We start from the raw sequence: 15057 nt of genomic DNA, 5'->3' as shown, positions 1-15057 counted from the left end.
TTTTCTATTCTTTTTATCTTTCTCCTTGTATTATAACCATTCAAATGAGTGGTAAAGTATTATCACATTATGGTTCTGATTGGACTTCTCCTAATGGTTAGTGATGGTTGGTTGCACATCCTTTCAAGTGCTTATTGGTAGTCTGTATATCTTTAAAGATATACAGTTCATTCAGTTCCTTTGCCCATTTTTAAAGATCTGGTTCTTTGGGTTTTTTTTTTTCTTTATACATTTACAATTTTTAATTGACATAATAATTGTACATTTTTGTGGAGTAGAGTGTGATACTTCAATACATATATTCACGGTAAAACAGGGTAATTAATATTTTTTTGTTGTTGATTTTTAGTTCTTTATATATTCTGGATACAATTTCCTTTTCAGGTAATTTCAAATAATTTTCCCCGTTACATGAGTTACCTCTTTACTCTTTTGATAATGTCCATTGAAGCACAAGTTTTTAGTTTTGATGAAGTCCGGTTTACCTAATTTTTCTTTTGTTGCCTGTGCTTTTGGTGTCACACAAGAAATCATTGCCAAAGAGAATGTCAGCTTTCCCTCTGTTTTCTTCTTAAAGTTTTGTAGTTTTAGACTTATCTTTAGGTTTTCCATCCATTTTGAGTTAATTTCTCTATTTGGTATAAGAGCTCAAATTCATTCTTTTTCATGTAGATATTCAGTTTCCCAGCCCCATTCATTGAAAAGACTGTCCTTCCCCTTATTTTATGGTCTTGGCACCCTTGTTGAAAATTATTTGATCACATATTTGAGTGGTTATTTCTAGACTGTCCATTGTATTCTATTGGTTTATATGTCTGTCTTTATGCCAGTACCACACTATTTTGATTACTGTGGTTTTGTAGTAAGTTTTGAAATCAGAAAGTGTGACTCCTCCAACTTTTTTTTTCAGTAGCAGAATATTTTGAATATAAAAACAAAAATATAAAATGATATTTGTTAGAATGTAAAAACATACGTCTCTGTATAAGGTCACTATTAGGACTATATAGAAATCAGAGTAGGATGTAAAATTATAGGGATTTTTTTCTATTTTATATTTCTTATTTTAAATGTATTAAAATATTAAAATAATTGTGACATGGAAAATGATGCATAAGTATATGTTAATATAATGTAGTCTTTAAAAAATGAGCAAGAAATTAATTTCAATGTAAATTATTTTTGGCCTTGCTTTTTCAGTGCCATCGTAAATCTTTCTATAATGGATTAAAAATGTTTATGATGTTATTGTTGCTAATGCCTGCCCTTTGTATAGTTATCAATTTTATTAAAGCCTTGAGCCTAATATCTATATGTCTTTACAAATATCATTTAAAATCTTTCTTTATAAAATCACTTCAAAGCCTCATTAGCATTCTATTTTTGGCATTATGAATAGAACAGAAATATGTCTTAGATTAGTTAGGCAAGCCTACTAATTATAAAGTGAAAAGCATTTTGCATACATGGTACAGTTTCTCAGTTTCAATAAAGAATTCTTGCTCTCCAGCAAGAATATAGCTCAGTTGGTAGAGTCCTTGCCTCACATGACAAGGCCCTGGGTTCAGTCCCCAGCACTACACAAAAAAAAAAAAAAAAAACAATAACAACAGCAAAATTCTATACTTTCTGTTCAATGTGCCATTTTCAAATTTTACTTTATTTTAGTTATAAGATTCTTTATAGACACATTATTTCAGACTAGGAGAAGGAATTTATCTAGACTACGAAGTAGTGGAAGCAATATAGAAAGGTCTTTCTTCAAAATGATATTTTATATTTATTAGCATAATTCTGTAGCTATGAAACTTTTATTCAGTGTTCTTCTAGTCACCTTGATTTGAATATTTACTTTGGTTGTTGTAAACTTTATCTTTAAATACAATATCACTTTTTCTTTCAATACATTTGTTTTAGTATTTCTTACTTCTTCATTCTTACTGTGATCCCAGCAGTACTCTTAAATTATTACACACATATATATTTATTGCTTTGCTTCAATACTTCTTCCACTTTGGTGAACTTTGTTTTTCTTATTTATTCTCCATTATATAACTTTCAAATGATGTTGATTCTTCATTGCATAGTTCACTGATTGCTCACTCAGTTTATAGCAATGTCACCCCTCCATTAATCAGACCATATATATTTGTTGAGCATCTACAATATGCCAGTTATGACTAATTTCTGTCATGCCTATTACTTTCCTAAGTTGCGCATTCTTGGAGGGCAATGACATTTTTAAAAATATCTTCCTTGGATTTCTTCTTATTAACTATGCTAGAAACAATAAATATTGTTTGAATATTATTGTTTTTCATTTCAGGACTGGCAATACATACAATCAAAAGGCTGCTTCTTCTTAGAAGAGGATGGTGAAATCATTAGTCATCAATACAGGATGCAAATAGCTCAAAAATCCATGATTTATCTAACAATTAAGCCATTAAACCTGAGTCAAGTCGAAGGCAAGTTTAAATTTTCTATTTATTTTTTAAAATATCAACTTGTACCCTCTCTTAAAACATTTATATGAGTACTTAGTAGTCTTTGTTAGTGAAGAAAATAATCTGCCTAGGTAAGAAACAAATAATTATGTTGCAAGAAAGATAGTGTTACTTTATACATTGACTGTATTACCAGTTGCTTTGTGTTTCTGTTTGTGTTTAAAGTATGTTTTATTAAAATAAAATGTTACCTGTTTCTTCATGATATAGAATTAATGTTAATATGCTAATTAATCTTAGTCTTTTCCATTTATTATTTTAAAATTAATATGTCTAACAGAAGTTCTATAGGAGCATAATTTGGGATATAAAACTGCAAGTAATTTTGGGGGGAGGGGTACTGGGGATTGAACTCAGGGGCACTTGACCACAGAGCTATATCCCCAGACCTATTTTGTATTTTATGTAGAGACAGGGTCTCACTGAGTTGCTTAGCACCTCACGTTTGCTGAGGCTACCTTTGAACCAACAATCCTGCCTCGGCCTTCCAAGCCACTGGTATTATAGGCATGTGCCACTGTGCCTGACTTGCAAGTAATTTTTAATATCTTTGAAGTCCATGTCTGTGACTGAGACAATCTTTATTAATAATCTTTACATTCTTTTTTAGTTAAAAATTAGTAATTTCATACCATCTAAAAAGTTTATTAAAACTGGGCTGGGGGTCTGGGATTGTGGCTAAGCGGTAGAGCGCTTGCCTAGCATGTGGGAGGCCCTGGGTTCGATCCTCAGCACCACATAAAATAAATAAATAAAATAAAGATATTGTGTCCAACTACAACTGAAAAATAATTAAAAAAAAAAAAGAACTGGGCTGGGGATATGGCTCAGTTGGTAGAGTGCTAACGTTGTATGTACAAAGCCCTGGGTTCAATCCCCAGCACCACACACAAAAAAACTGTTGATATAGAATTTTTAATCAGTGAAAGATGTCTCTAGGGGTGCTTTGCCCAAATATCCTTTTATATTGATTGTTCCAAGTCAATCTTTTATTTTTTCATATAAACATTTTATTGCTAGAGGGAGTTTCCCCTACCTCCTAAAGCAGTGATTTTGAAAGTTTTCCCTGTATGTTTTGTCATTTACTTAAAATACAATGTAGTTGATACTTTAAAATAATAATTTCAGTAGTAATTTTTCAGAGGTGAATCAAGATAGTCATGCAAATTTAGCCTTAAGTCTCTGTATTCTTATGAATTATTCTTTTATTCATTTATTTATTAAGTATTTATTGAGAGACGTATATGCCAAGCATCAATTTAGGTGTATTAGAGTACAAAAAAAGACAAAAATAACCCTTCTCATTAACTTATGTTTTAGTGAGGGTAGCAATACATAAATGTAATAAATAGGAAAAAGCATGAAATGTTAGAAAGTAATAAGTGCTATGGGAAAAAACTCAGAGGGGAAAAGGGTGTGAATGTTTATGGTAAGTGGGTTGCTGTTAAAATGGATTCAGTCTATGCTTTGTTAAGAAAGTGATTTATGATCTCAGTGACCTAGGAGGCTGAGACAGGGAGGTTGCAATTTTGAGGCCAGGCTCAACAAATCAGTGAGGCCCTAAGCAATGTGGTAAGGTCCTGTCTCAAAAAATGAAAAAAAAACTGGGGTGTAGCTCAGTGGTAAAGCACTCCGGAGTTCAATCCCTAATATCAATAGATAGATAGATAACAGACATATGAACAAAGACTTTGAAATAGGTTTATCAATTATCAACTGATTCATAACAAAGTTTCCCAAAACTCAGTGACTTAAAAACAACTGAATATTTGTTTACTCTGTATGTGTAGTAGATAGTTCTTATAGTCTGAACCAGGCAGGCTTGGCTTTTCTCTATAGGGCAATCTCATATATCTGTGGTCAACTACAGGTTAGTTTATGGCTGGCCTTTGCTGATCTTGGCTGGGTTCTTTCCTGTATATAGTATCTCAGCTGGGACAGCTTGACTCTGCTTCAGATGACTTCTCATCCTCCAGTAAGCTAGCCTGTCCTTGTTCTCATGGTGTAACAAGAATCTACAAAAGAAAAACAGAAAGCACAATAGGATCTTCTGAGGTCTAGGCTCAGAACTGGTACAGTACACAGGCGAGTCCAGATTAATATTGTAGGGAAATAGACTTGATCTTTGATGGAGGAGCCACAAAATCACATTGCAAAAGGCTGTTAATACTTGAGGGACAGCCATTTTGCTGTCTTCCACAGAAGGCAAACAAATAAGTTTTATGGGTGTAGGGGTGGTGAAAAGGATGGGTGGAGGAGGTGGCAGAGCATTCCAGGTAGAGAAAGTACTGCATGCAGAGGCTTGAAGTGAGAGTATGCTGGTGTTGGAAGAATGGAGGCTAGAGTGTCTGGAATGTAGTTGGTAAGAAGAAAGTAATAGGAAATCAAATGAGGAGGAACAAGGACATAAACTGGAAGGGATTTTTTTCCCCTAATGAGGACTTGGGCTTTTACTTAGAGAAATGAAGTTTTCCTTATGACTAGAATCAAAATTTTCTCTTTATCATTGATTTTTCAAGCAGTTTGAATATGTAAGTGTTTTTTTGTTTTGTTGTTGATATAATTGTTTTGATTGGTGGATTTAATTGTTTGGCATTTATTCTGCGGAGGGTTCTCTGACCTTTTTGGATTTGTGACTTCTTGTCTTTCATTTTGTTTAGGAAATCTTCCTTTATTGCCTCAAATATTTTTTTGCCCTCTTTGTTCTTCCACTGGTTGATGCCTGACATCTCTTCCTTTGTTACACCACCACAGATAAGCCAGTGCTTATATCCAGGTCTCTCTTTTGAAAAGTCTGTCTCTCAGGCTGCTTAGTTGCCCTATGACCTCAAGTCTGATGAGTTCAAGAAAAGTTATAATTTTTTAAATATTTATTTAGTTGTAGATGAACATACAGTATCTTTATTTATTTTTATGTGGTGCTGAGGATTGAACCCACTGCCTTACACATACGAGGCAAGCACTTTACCACTGAGCTACAGCCTCAGCCCCAAGAAAAGTTATAATTTTGTAGTTTACTCACTTTTTCTTATTGTTTGAGCAATACTCTTAGTTTTCTACTGCAGTAGAAGATCATGAGTAGAAGGCAGGATATATTCTGACGTATATTTCAGCAAGAGCAGTCAGATTGATCTTTTGTTTGTTTTCATTTTTTTTTTGTAGTTGTAGATGGACAGAATGCCTTTATTTTGTTTGTTTATTTTTATGTGGTGCTGAAGATTGAACCCAGTTCCCCACACGTGAAGGCAAGCACTCTGCCACTGAGCTACAGCCCCAGCCCCAGGTTGATCTTTTGAAAACATTTATGACTGAAGAGTAATCAAGAGATACCAAAGAGTCTACCTGGGATGTTATTGCAGAATTCTAGAAAAAGATGGCAATGTTTTGAACTAGGGTGTAGGCAGGAGAGGGGATAGAGATTCTGGGCATATTTTGAAAGTAGAACTAGAGGTATCCTGAGAACTGGTTTTGTATGTGAGAAAAGACAGGAGTTTAAAGATGATTCCAAGATTTTTGGATTGAGCAATCAGAAGAATGAGTTACCATTCCTTCTGATACAGAGATGAGGATAGATGGTGGGTTTTTTTAAGGGATTCAAAAGGTCAAGAGTCCATTTTTACAAACAGAAATTTGGTGAAAATGTCAAATAGGCATTTTGTTATATGGGACTGACATTTAAATGAAAGGTTCTAGCTGGAGATTTTAATTTTGGGGTTGTGAACACATAGATAGTTTCTTTTACCTGGGACCTAGCACAGGTAAGCCAGTGCTAATCCCATCTCTTCCAGAAAAGGTCTGCATTTCTTTGATTTCGGGTATCTTGGTTACTCTGCAGCTTGAGCTTTGGGGAGTTCAAGAAAAGTTAGGATTTTTAGAAAGTGAGTATATAGAGAATGTCTTCATAGGTCATTATATGTAGTATATGGCTTATTGCAAATGTTAAGATGTTTGCATATAAAATGGAATGTGTATTTCTTTTTAAAAAATCCAAGGGGGAAATAACCTAACAGTTTCTTTTTTAAATAGGAAAAGAGCAAAAAGTGATTATTTATTTTAATGTGTTTGGGTATTTTTGTTTGTAGGAAAACTATCCCCTTGGTCATCAGTTGATACTGCCTTATATATTCTTAAGGAAAATGAAAGTCAATCAAATCTACAGCTCGTGTGTTTTACTGAACAACGAAATAGAGAAGTATACATATTTATTTTCTAATTTTAATTTTAAAATCTAGTAATAACTCAAGTTTAGGGAAAATTATCATTTTTCTGTATTTATTTTTTTTAATTTATATTCTACCAATTAAGTTATACAGCACTTAAATAAGTAGATCTATATATGTGTGTGTGTGTGTATATATATATATATATATTAATTGTGAAGGACATTTTCTTGTTTGCTGAGATTTTTAAGTATTGAGGATTAATTGGCAGGTTTGACTTCATTACTTGTAAGTTGTTTGAAATCATATTTTATTTTCCACTTTTCTAAATGCCCTATACCTCACATGTGAACATTTTTTTTTGTTATGCTTAATAAAAAAGATTGATACCAGTAGATGCCCCCCTCCCAAATACAAGCAATTCCAAAATTTGGAAAAGTTGCTCTAAATGTTTGTCTTACTTATACTAGTACTGCAAAATAGAAAAAGATTACTATCCTCAGGCTTGACTCATAGAGTCTATATTATAGACTCAAAAATTGACTGATGTAAAGAAATGCTTTTAAATGTTTTTATATGATACCCTTGGAGTTGTTCTTATATTTTCTAATTATATATTTACTCAAAGGCCAAATATGTGAAGTAGATACATAAATGTGACTGTTTATTTTATGAGGTCTACAAAATACATCTGCTACACAACAACAGAAATAATACTATTCAAGGGCTTACTGCAATATCATATTTAATCTTTATATAGGCCCAACAACAGACAAACATTCCCCTGATGGAATGTTATATAAAAGTCTTTATTGTAGGCTTCCTAACAGACAAGAATAGTTATAGGCAAGAAACAAATAAAATGGCAGAAGTTAATGTTTTGACTCTTCTTCAGAACTGACTACAATGTTAAGTTCAAGATAAAGCATCACCTAAAACAATGGCTTTTCCCATTTTGTTATGGATGAAATTGCTTTCTCATGAGATTGTATGTGTTTAAAAAAAAATTAGTGGTAGCAAGGCCATAATAAAGTTTGAAAGAGTTTCTGTTTACCACTTTAGTATATAGACTTCTGTGTATTGGTAATATGTCATTGATAAAGGACTTTTTAATCTGTATTTTTAGTTTCAAATTATTTAAGAAGAGTTTGGTGCCCATGAAAAACTTTCTGTTTGCCATTCACATGTTAGTAAGCGGTGAAATCTTTTTTTTTTAAAGTCTTGTATATAAGTCCACACCTGGACAATCTAAAAGATTATGGTTTCCAAAAGATGGATTGGTAAATGTTTAGTCTTCAAAATGACCTTCAGTTATATTGATTGTATCTTGTATCAAAGTAGGACATGGTGACCTTAGGATTATGGTTCCCCTTACAAGTCAGGGCAGAAATAATACTGTATTTTGAGTATGAAACTCCAGGATGAACTAAACTATGCCTGGGTTTTGAAATGAATTTTTGGACACAATACCTGACAGAATTCCTCTGGGCTGGTCCATATTAAAGGGCAAATAATTGTGTTTAGCTCTTATACATAATTAGAAAATACATAGGTTTAATATATTTGACAGATGAACCTTGTTTATATGAAATGTTTAGGTTCCAGAAAGCTCTTAGGAGGTATAGAGAGGAATACTATTTGCTTTCTTTTATAGGAAACTAAAATGTTTTCGTATACAAATGTCTTGGTACTACATTATAAATATCTAATATTTGATAGAAAATATAGTTTTATATAAGGCAGGATTATCTGGGATTCTGCATCTTCTTTTAATAGTACATGTTACATAAGTAGTAAAATATCACTCTATGTAATTGGGTTTTTACAAAAATGTTTAATTCATACAAATAATGGACTATTTAAATTTAAACAAATTTTTATTTTGTGTCTTTGGAATCTGGTTTACATATTATATATTTATATTTCAATCCTAGCAGGAAACCATAATCTGGAAATTTTACTTTTCTCAAAGGAGCTCAGTGTTTGTATTAAAAAATTATCCTAAGATTAGTCTTTTTTCTCTTTGAAGACATTTTCATTATAAACATATTTGAAGATTACTGGGGAAGATTTAGAAGATATATAACTTCTATCTATTATAGTTTTAGTCAATTTTTAAAATATATAAAGAACTAAATCCAACAGTCTTGTACTTGGATTACTATTAAGAAAATAATTTGAAGCCTGTGAAAGATTTGTAGAACTATAATAGAATAGGTGAACATTGATTTTAAAAATAATTTCTAATGCTTCCCTTTCAGAAGAAAATTAAAAGTCATCAAGACTCATGTTGTTTTGTTTTGTTTAATTCTTTTGAGAAAAGGTGTTTGGATGGACTGGTGAACTAGGACCTGGAATTTACTGGTTAATTCCTTCTACAACTGGCTGTAGACTAAAAAAAGAAGGAAAACCAATAACAGAAGAAGCCCAACTTGTGTATAGAGGTGAAACAGGAGAATTATTTCTTACAGAGGAATTTAGGTAAGTTTTTGTTTTTTAAGTTTAAACTGGAGCAGCTGGGCTCAATGGCACATGCCTGTAATCCAGGTTGAGGTAGAAAGATTGAAGTTCAAGGTCGGCTTCTCAGTTTAACAAGATATTGTCTCAAAAATAAAATAAAAAGGGCTGGGGATGTAACTCAAAGGTAGAGCACCACTGGGTTCAATTCCCAGTACAGTTAAAAAAAGATTTGAACTCTAACATCTAGACCAGTAGCCTGTCTTTCTACCTTTCCTTTGTTTAGCTCCCACCCCATCCTCATATTTTAATTCAGTAACTCAATTCTTGTGAAAATGTAGATGAACCTGGAAATTATTATGCTAAAGAAATAAAGCAGGTTCACAAAGACAGATACTTCGTGATATTGCTTACATATAGAATCTAAAACAGTAAAACTCATATAAGCAAAGAATAGAATGATAGTTACCAGGGTCTAGGTGTAGTGGGAGGATTGGGAGATGTTGGTTGAAGGATACAAAATTTCATTTAGGCAGGAGGAATAATAATAAGAAGAATATCTGTTGCATAACTGGTGACTATAGTTTACAACATTGTACTGTAAACATGAAAATTACAAAACCACCCTAAGATACCATCTCACTCCAGTAAGATTGGCAGCCATTATGAAGTCAAACAACAACAAGTGCTGGAGAGGATGTGGGGAAAAGGGTACTCTTGTACATTGCTGGTGGGACTGCAAACTGGTGTGGCCAATTTGGAAAGCAGTATGGAGATTCCTGGGAAAGATGGGAATGGAACCACCATTTGACCCAGCTATTGCCCTTCTCGGACTATTCCCTGAAGACCTTAAAAGAGCGTACTACAGGGATACTGCTACATCGATGTTCATAGCGGCACAATTCACAATTGCTAGACTGTGGAACCAACCCAGATGCCCTTCAATAGATGAATGGATAAAAAAAATGTGGCATTTATACGCCATGGAGTATTACGCAGCACTAAAAAATGACAAAATCATGGAATTTGCAGGGAAATGGATGGCACTAGAGCAGATTATGCTTAGTGAAGCTAGCCAATCCCTAAAAAACAAATACCAAATGTCTTCTTTGATATAATGAGAGCAACTAAGAACAGAGCAGGGAGGAAGAGCAGGAAGAAAAGATTAACATTAAACAGATACATGAGGTGGGAGGGAAAGGGAGAGAAAAGGGAAATTGCATGGTAATGGAGGGAGACCCTCATTGTTATACAAAATTACATATAAGAGGTTGTGAGGGGAATGGGAAAATAAACAAGGAGAGAAATGAATTACAGTGGATGGGGTAGAGAGAGAAGATGGGAGGGGAGGGAGGGGGGATGGTAGAGGATAGGAAAGGTAGCAGAATACAACAGTTACTAATAGGGCATTATGTAAAAATGTGGATGTGTAACCAATGTGATTCTGCAATCTGTATTTGGGGTAAAATTGGGAGTTCATAACCAACTTGAATCTAATGTATGAAATATGATATGTCAAGAGCTTTGTAATGTTTTGAACAACCAATAAAAAATAAATAAATAAATAAATAATAGGTTATAAATATTCTCACCACAAAGAATATTTGAAATAACTGCTATATTATTTAGTCTGATTTAATCATTCCACAATATGTGTGTATGATGTTATGAGCCATGAATATATATTTTTAAAAGAACTTATTCCACTATGCAACTGAAAGTGTCCATCCATTCAAAAATCTGAGATTATCATTAATTTCTGGGTTCCAAACTTTTGACAAGTCAACATTAGTTACACGTCTACTAACATCACTCCCACTAGACACTGCCTTTAGAAATAGATCCTGATAGTTGGATTCTAGATTTTGATAACTGTCAAATATGGAATCCAAAACTTAGGTAATTCTCCTTTTCCCTGGTTATCCATGTTAAGATTTGCCCATAGGCAGAGAGGAAAGGGAGGAAAAAAAGGAAATTACTAGTATTTATTAAGTTTCTACTCTGTATTAAGATACTATGACTGCTTTAGAAGTTTGTTTATATCATTTATTAGTAGACTGAGCCCAGAATGCACTTGGATACAGGATAGTTCACAAAAGTTACTTCCTTTGAATATTTTCCTCATAGCAACCTTCCTTAGTCTAGTTGTCTTAAAGACAAGAATTAATTTTCTATTTTTATAATTTTAGGTCAACTTTATTAGACATATTTGAAGTAATTGATTTAGATGGAAATGGTCTTCTTAGTCTTGAAGAATATAATTTTTTTGAATTGAGAACAAGTGGTGAGAAATGTGATGAAGATGCTTGGGCTATCTGCAAAGGTAGGCACTTCTCTTTTTCTAATGATGTGTAGAAAAATATATAACATTCTTTTATTCCTAAGAAGAAGCCAAACTTCTCCATGGAATATTATGATAGCATTTAGGATGGTTTAAAAATAGTAGCATTACATGTAGATTATAAAAAGGTTTATTTTTCTTAAACTGATGATGTGATACTTAAGTTAAAAGAAAATGTGAATTACTTAATTGTAATTTCATCTTTTAACCTATTCTGAGGCTTAAAGATGAAAAAAACTGTCCTAGTTCTTGATACCACTGAGCCATACCCTGTGCCCAGGAGAGGGCAGCAGAGAGTTAATAAACTGGAGTTAAAAAAATTAAGAGGTCCTGAAAGTTGTTTATACATTTTAAGAATTTCTTAATGGTATTTTTTTGTATTTGAGTTGAATTAAAAATTTCCATATTGAAGCCCCAAATGCCAAGATGGACAGAAAACATAACTGAAAATGAGACAAAGTCATTTGCCACTTAGGAGGAGTCTGGGATGAAGTAGGACCTGAGTATTTAAATCAAGTTTAAAGGGGAACAACAAAGCCATATCCAACTATAGATTACAGAACAAGAAGTATGAGGAGACCAGAATGCAGCATATGCTGTCCCTGGGATAGTAATATATGCTTCTCAAAATGGTTTAAGCTTGGGTGAGTCGGTGAGCCAGGTTGGAGTCTATTTATCTAAACAGCAAGTAGGGTAGAAATATTATATCATTAATATAAAAATTTTATATTGTACAACTTTTTAGGTAAAAATAGCCAAGTTAAATTAGCCAATGATAACAAATATGTATGTTGATTTATAATATTAAACTTTAACTAAGTTTGATAATATACATAATAGTGTTATCTTTAAGAAGGTATAATTATCATAACTTTAATGATATAATCTCAATTTGTTGGCAACAAAGCACATACCATAAGAGTGAATCATAATTAGGTTGTTCTTATGGTGAAATTGTTGATAAATAAAATTCTAGTCTAATAGTTTAATTAAATTGGCAGTGTGAAAATTTATATTTTTTGAGAACTTTTCATTTATCAGGTTCTGATCTAAGCAATTCTACATATCAATTCTGTGAGGCAGTGCTATTTTATTCTTACATTACAAATAAGGAAATAGAATCAAAGAGACTGAATAGCTTAGCCAAAGTCACACAGCAAGAAAGTTTCACAGTTGGGTTTTATAGCTAAGCAGTCAGACTTCAGAACTTTAAGCTTCATGCTATCAAAAAGTTCCAAAAATGTTTAACTTAAAATGATTGGGGAGGTCTGGGGATGTAGCTCAGTGATAGAGTATTTGCCTAGTATGCATAAGGTCCTGGGTTCAATCCCCAGTACCAGATGGGAGAAAAAGATTTGAGGGGAATATCTCCTTCACTGACATTAATAATACTGCAAAGTAATGTGAGCTTTTTATTTTCTGAAATGTTTACCTTCATCATCACATGTAATATTATTTCAATCATTTTTCCCCTTGATAATAAAAATGTTATTTAGCTGTAAGATAATCTTTTTTTTTGAGATGGGATTTCATTTTGTTGCTGGGGCTGGCCTTAAACTTGGGACTGTAATGCCTTAGCCTCCTGAATAGCTGAGATATAGGTATGCATGCACCAACATGCTAAACTAAGATTATCTTAATTAATTTTTTTTTAGACTTAAAGGTAGCTTCACTTTTATTTTGTTCATAGTCTGTTATTTTGTTAGAGCAGTTTTAGATTTACAGAAAAATTGAGTAGGAAATATAGAGCTCTCCCATATATCTGTTCCCTATCCATCCTCACCAAGTTTCCCTTATTATTAACATCTTCAATTACTATGGTACATTTGTTATAATTAATGAGCCAATATGGATATATTATTATTAACTACAAGTTTATAGTTTATAAAAGGGTTCACTCTTGTGTGGGTTTTTATAAATATGTCATGTATCTACAGTATTCTACAGAATAGTGTTACTGCCCTAATATTTCCCTGAGCTCCATCTATTTACCTACTATCTGTGCCCCATACCTCTGGCAACCACTCATGTAATTTGCCTCTTCCAGAGTATCACATATTGGATCCACACAGTATGTACACTTTTCTGAGTGACTTCTTTAACTTTTAACAATGTGCATTTAAAATTCCTTCAGATCTTTTCATGGTTTTATAACTCATTTTCGTTTTTGCTAAATAATTTCTATTGAATAAATGCACCACAGTTTGTATCTATCCACTCATTTATAGAAGAACATCTTGATGGCTTCCAGTTTTTAGTAATTATGAATACAGCTGCAACAAAACTTGTGTGCAGTTTTTTGTGCAGAGAGGTTTTCAACTCATTTAAATTCATTTTAATTTAGTGATTGCTGAATTGTATCACGAGACCATGTTTAACTTCGAAAGAACTGCCTAACTGTCTTACAAAGTGTCTGATACCAGTTTTGCGTTCCCACCAAAAATGAATTAAAATTCCTGTCGTACCACCTTCTCATTAGCATTTGTTATTGTTAGTTTTCCAGATTTGGGTCATTCACAGATAAGTTATATCTTACTATTGTTTTAATTTGGAGTTCTCTAATAACATATAATGTTGAACATTCTTTTTGTTTATTTATTTGCCATCTATGTATCTTCTTTGGTGAAATATCTGTTTAGATCTTTTTGCCCATTGTTTAATTGGGATATTTGTTTTCTTATTATTGAATTTGAAGAGTTCTTTGTGTATTTTGAATACAAGTACTTTTGTTGTATGGCAGGCCTCTCAGAAAACACACAAAGTCCCAGTTTTGTCCAAATTGAAGAGTCTTTACTTAGCCGGCTGCTACTGCTCCCTGCAGGATTCATAACTGTCTCTGCAAGGAACAGCCCTGAGCCTGAGCATTTAGGACATTTAAAGGCAAAAACTGCAAAAACCACATCCGGGTTGACATAGTTGTAAGCAAGCAGGTGCAGAAGCTGAATTGGGCAGTTAGCAAGACAATGCAATGGGTAAAATGGTATTTCCCATGGGACTTTCCAGGTTGGCATAGCAGCAAGCAAGCTGAAGGGAAGTGGGTCAAAATGACCCTAATTGAGTACAAGTTAGAGAATGGTTGCTAAAGTCTAGACAATCAATCTCTGTACATTGCCCAAGAAAAATGGAAAGCAAAGAGAACAATTTTACATTGTATAAGAATTGCTATTTTGTGTTGCCACGTATGCTATGCTAGGTAATTATTAATAGGTACAGAGGCGGGGCTTTCGCATGGGAGAAGCATTTCTTACATGATATGGAGTCTCAGAGTAAAATTGAGTCTGTTTGGTCATTGCCCATGTAGCCTGGCCCATACACTTTATCTGGATGTGTATTTGGCAAGTGTTTTCTCCTGGTCAGTGCTTTGTATTTTAATTCTTTTAACAGTGTCTTTCACAAAGCAGACTTTTTTTTTTTTATTAGAGCGTCATAATTATATATAGTAATGGGGTTCATTTTGACAAAATCATACGTGCAAAGAATTTGTTTTCTCTTTTCCCATATTTTTTTTTCTTCCCTCTTCTCTCCCCATATTTTCTCTACTATACTAAACTTCCTTTCTTCTACATACACATAAAGGTGAAATTTCCTTTGG

General features: G+C 33.1%; 1 protein-coding gene across 6 annotated transcripts in view; it reads left to right on the top strand.

Annotated features, from left to right (window-relative positions):
• Efcab7 (EF-hand calcium binding domain 7) overlaps nt 1-15057 on the top strand; it is a 47725-nt gene that overhangs the window by 17429 nt on the left and 15239 nt on the right. For all 6 annotated transcript variants that reach the window (XM_048815245.1, XM_048815247.1, XM_015484910.2 and 3 more), the window contains 4 exons: nt 2327-2468; nt 6590-6699; nt 8991-9148; nt 11314-11447. In XM_048815245.1, coding sequence (XP_048671202.1) covers nt 2327-2468; nt 6590-6699; nt 8991-9148; nt 11314-11447 — 544 coding nt within the window. The remainder of the gene's footprint in view (nt 1-2326; nt 2469-6589; nt 6700-8990; nt 9149-11313; nt 11448-15057) is intronic.

This window comes from Marmota marmota, unplaced genomic scaffold (assembly GCF_001458135.2).
Source record: "Marmota marmota marmota unplaced genomic scaffold, marMar, whole genome shotgun sequence".
In the NCBI taxonomy this organism is placed as follows: domain Eukaryota; kingdom Metazoa; phylum Chordata; class Mammalia; order Rodentia; family Sciuridae; genus Marmota; species Marmota marmota.
Note: the sequence above shows the minus strand (reverse complement) of the source record. Positions and strands in the feature narration are given on the sequence as shown.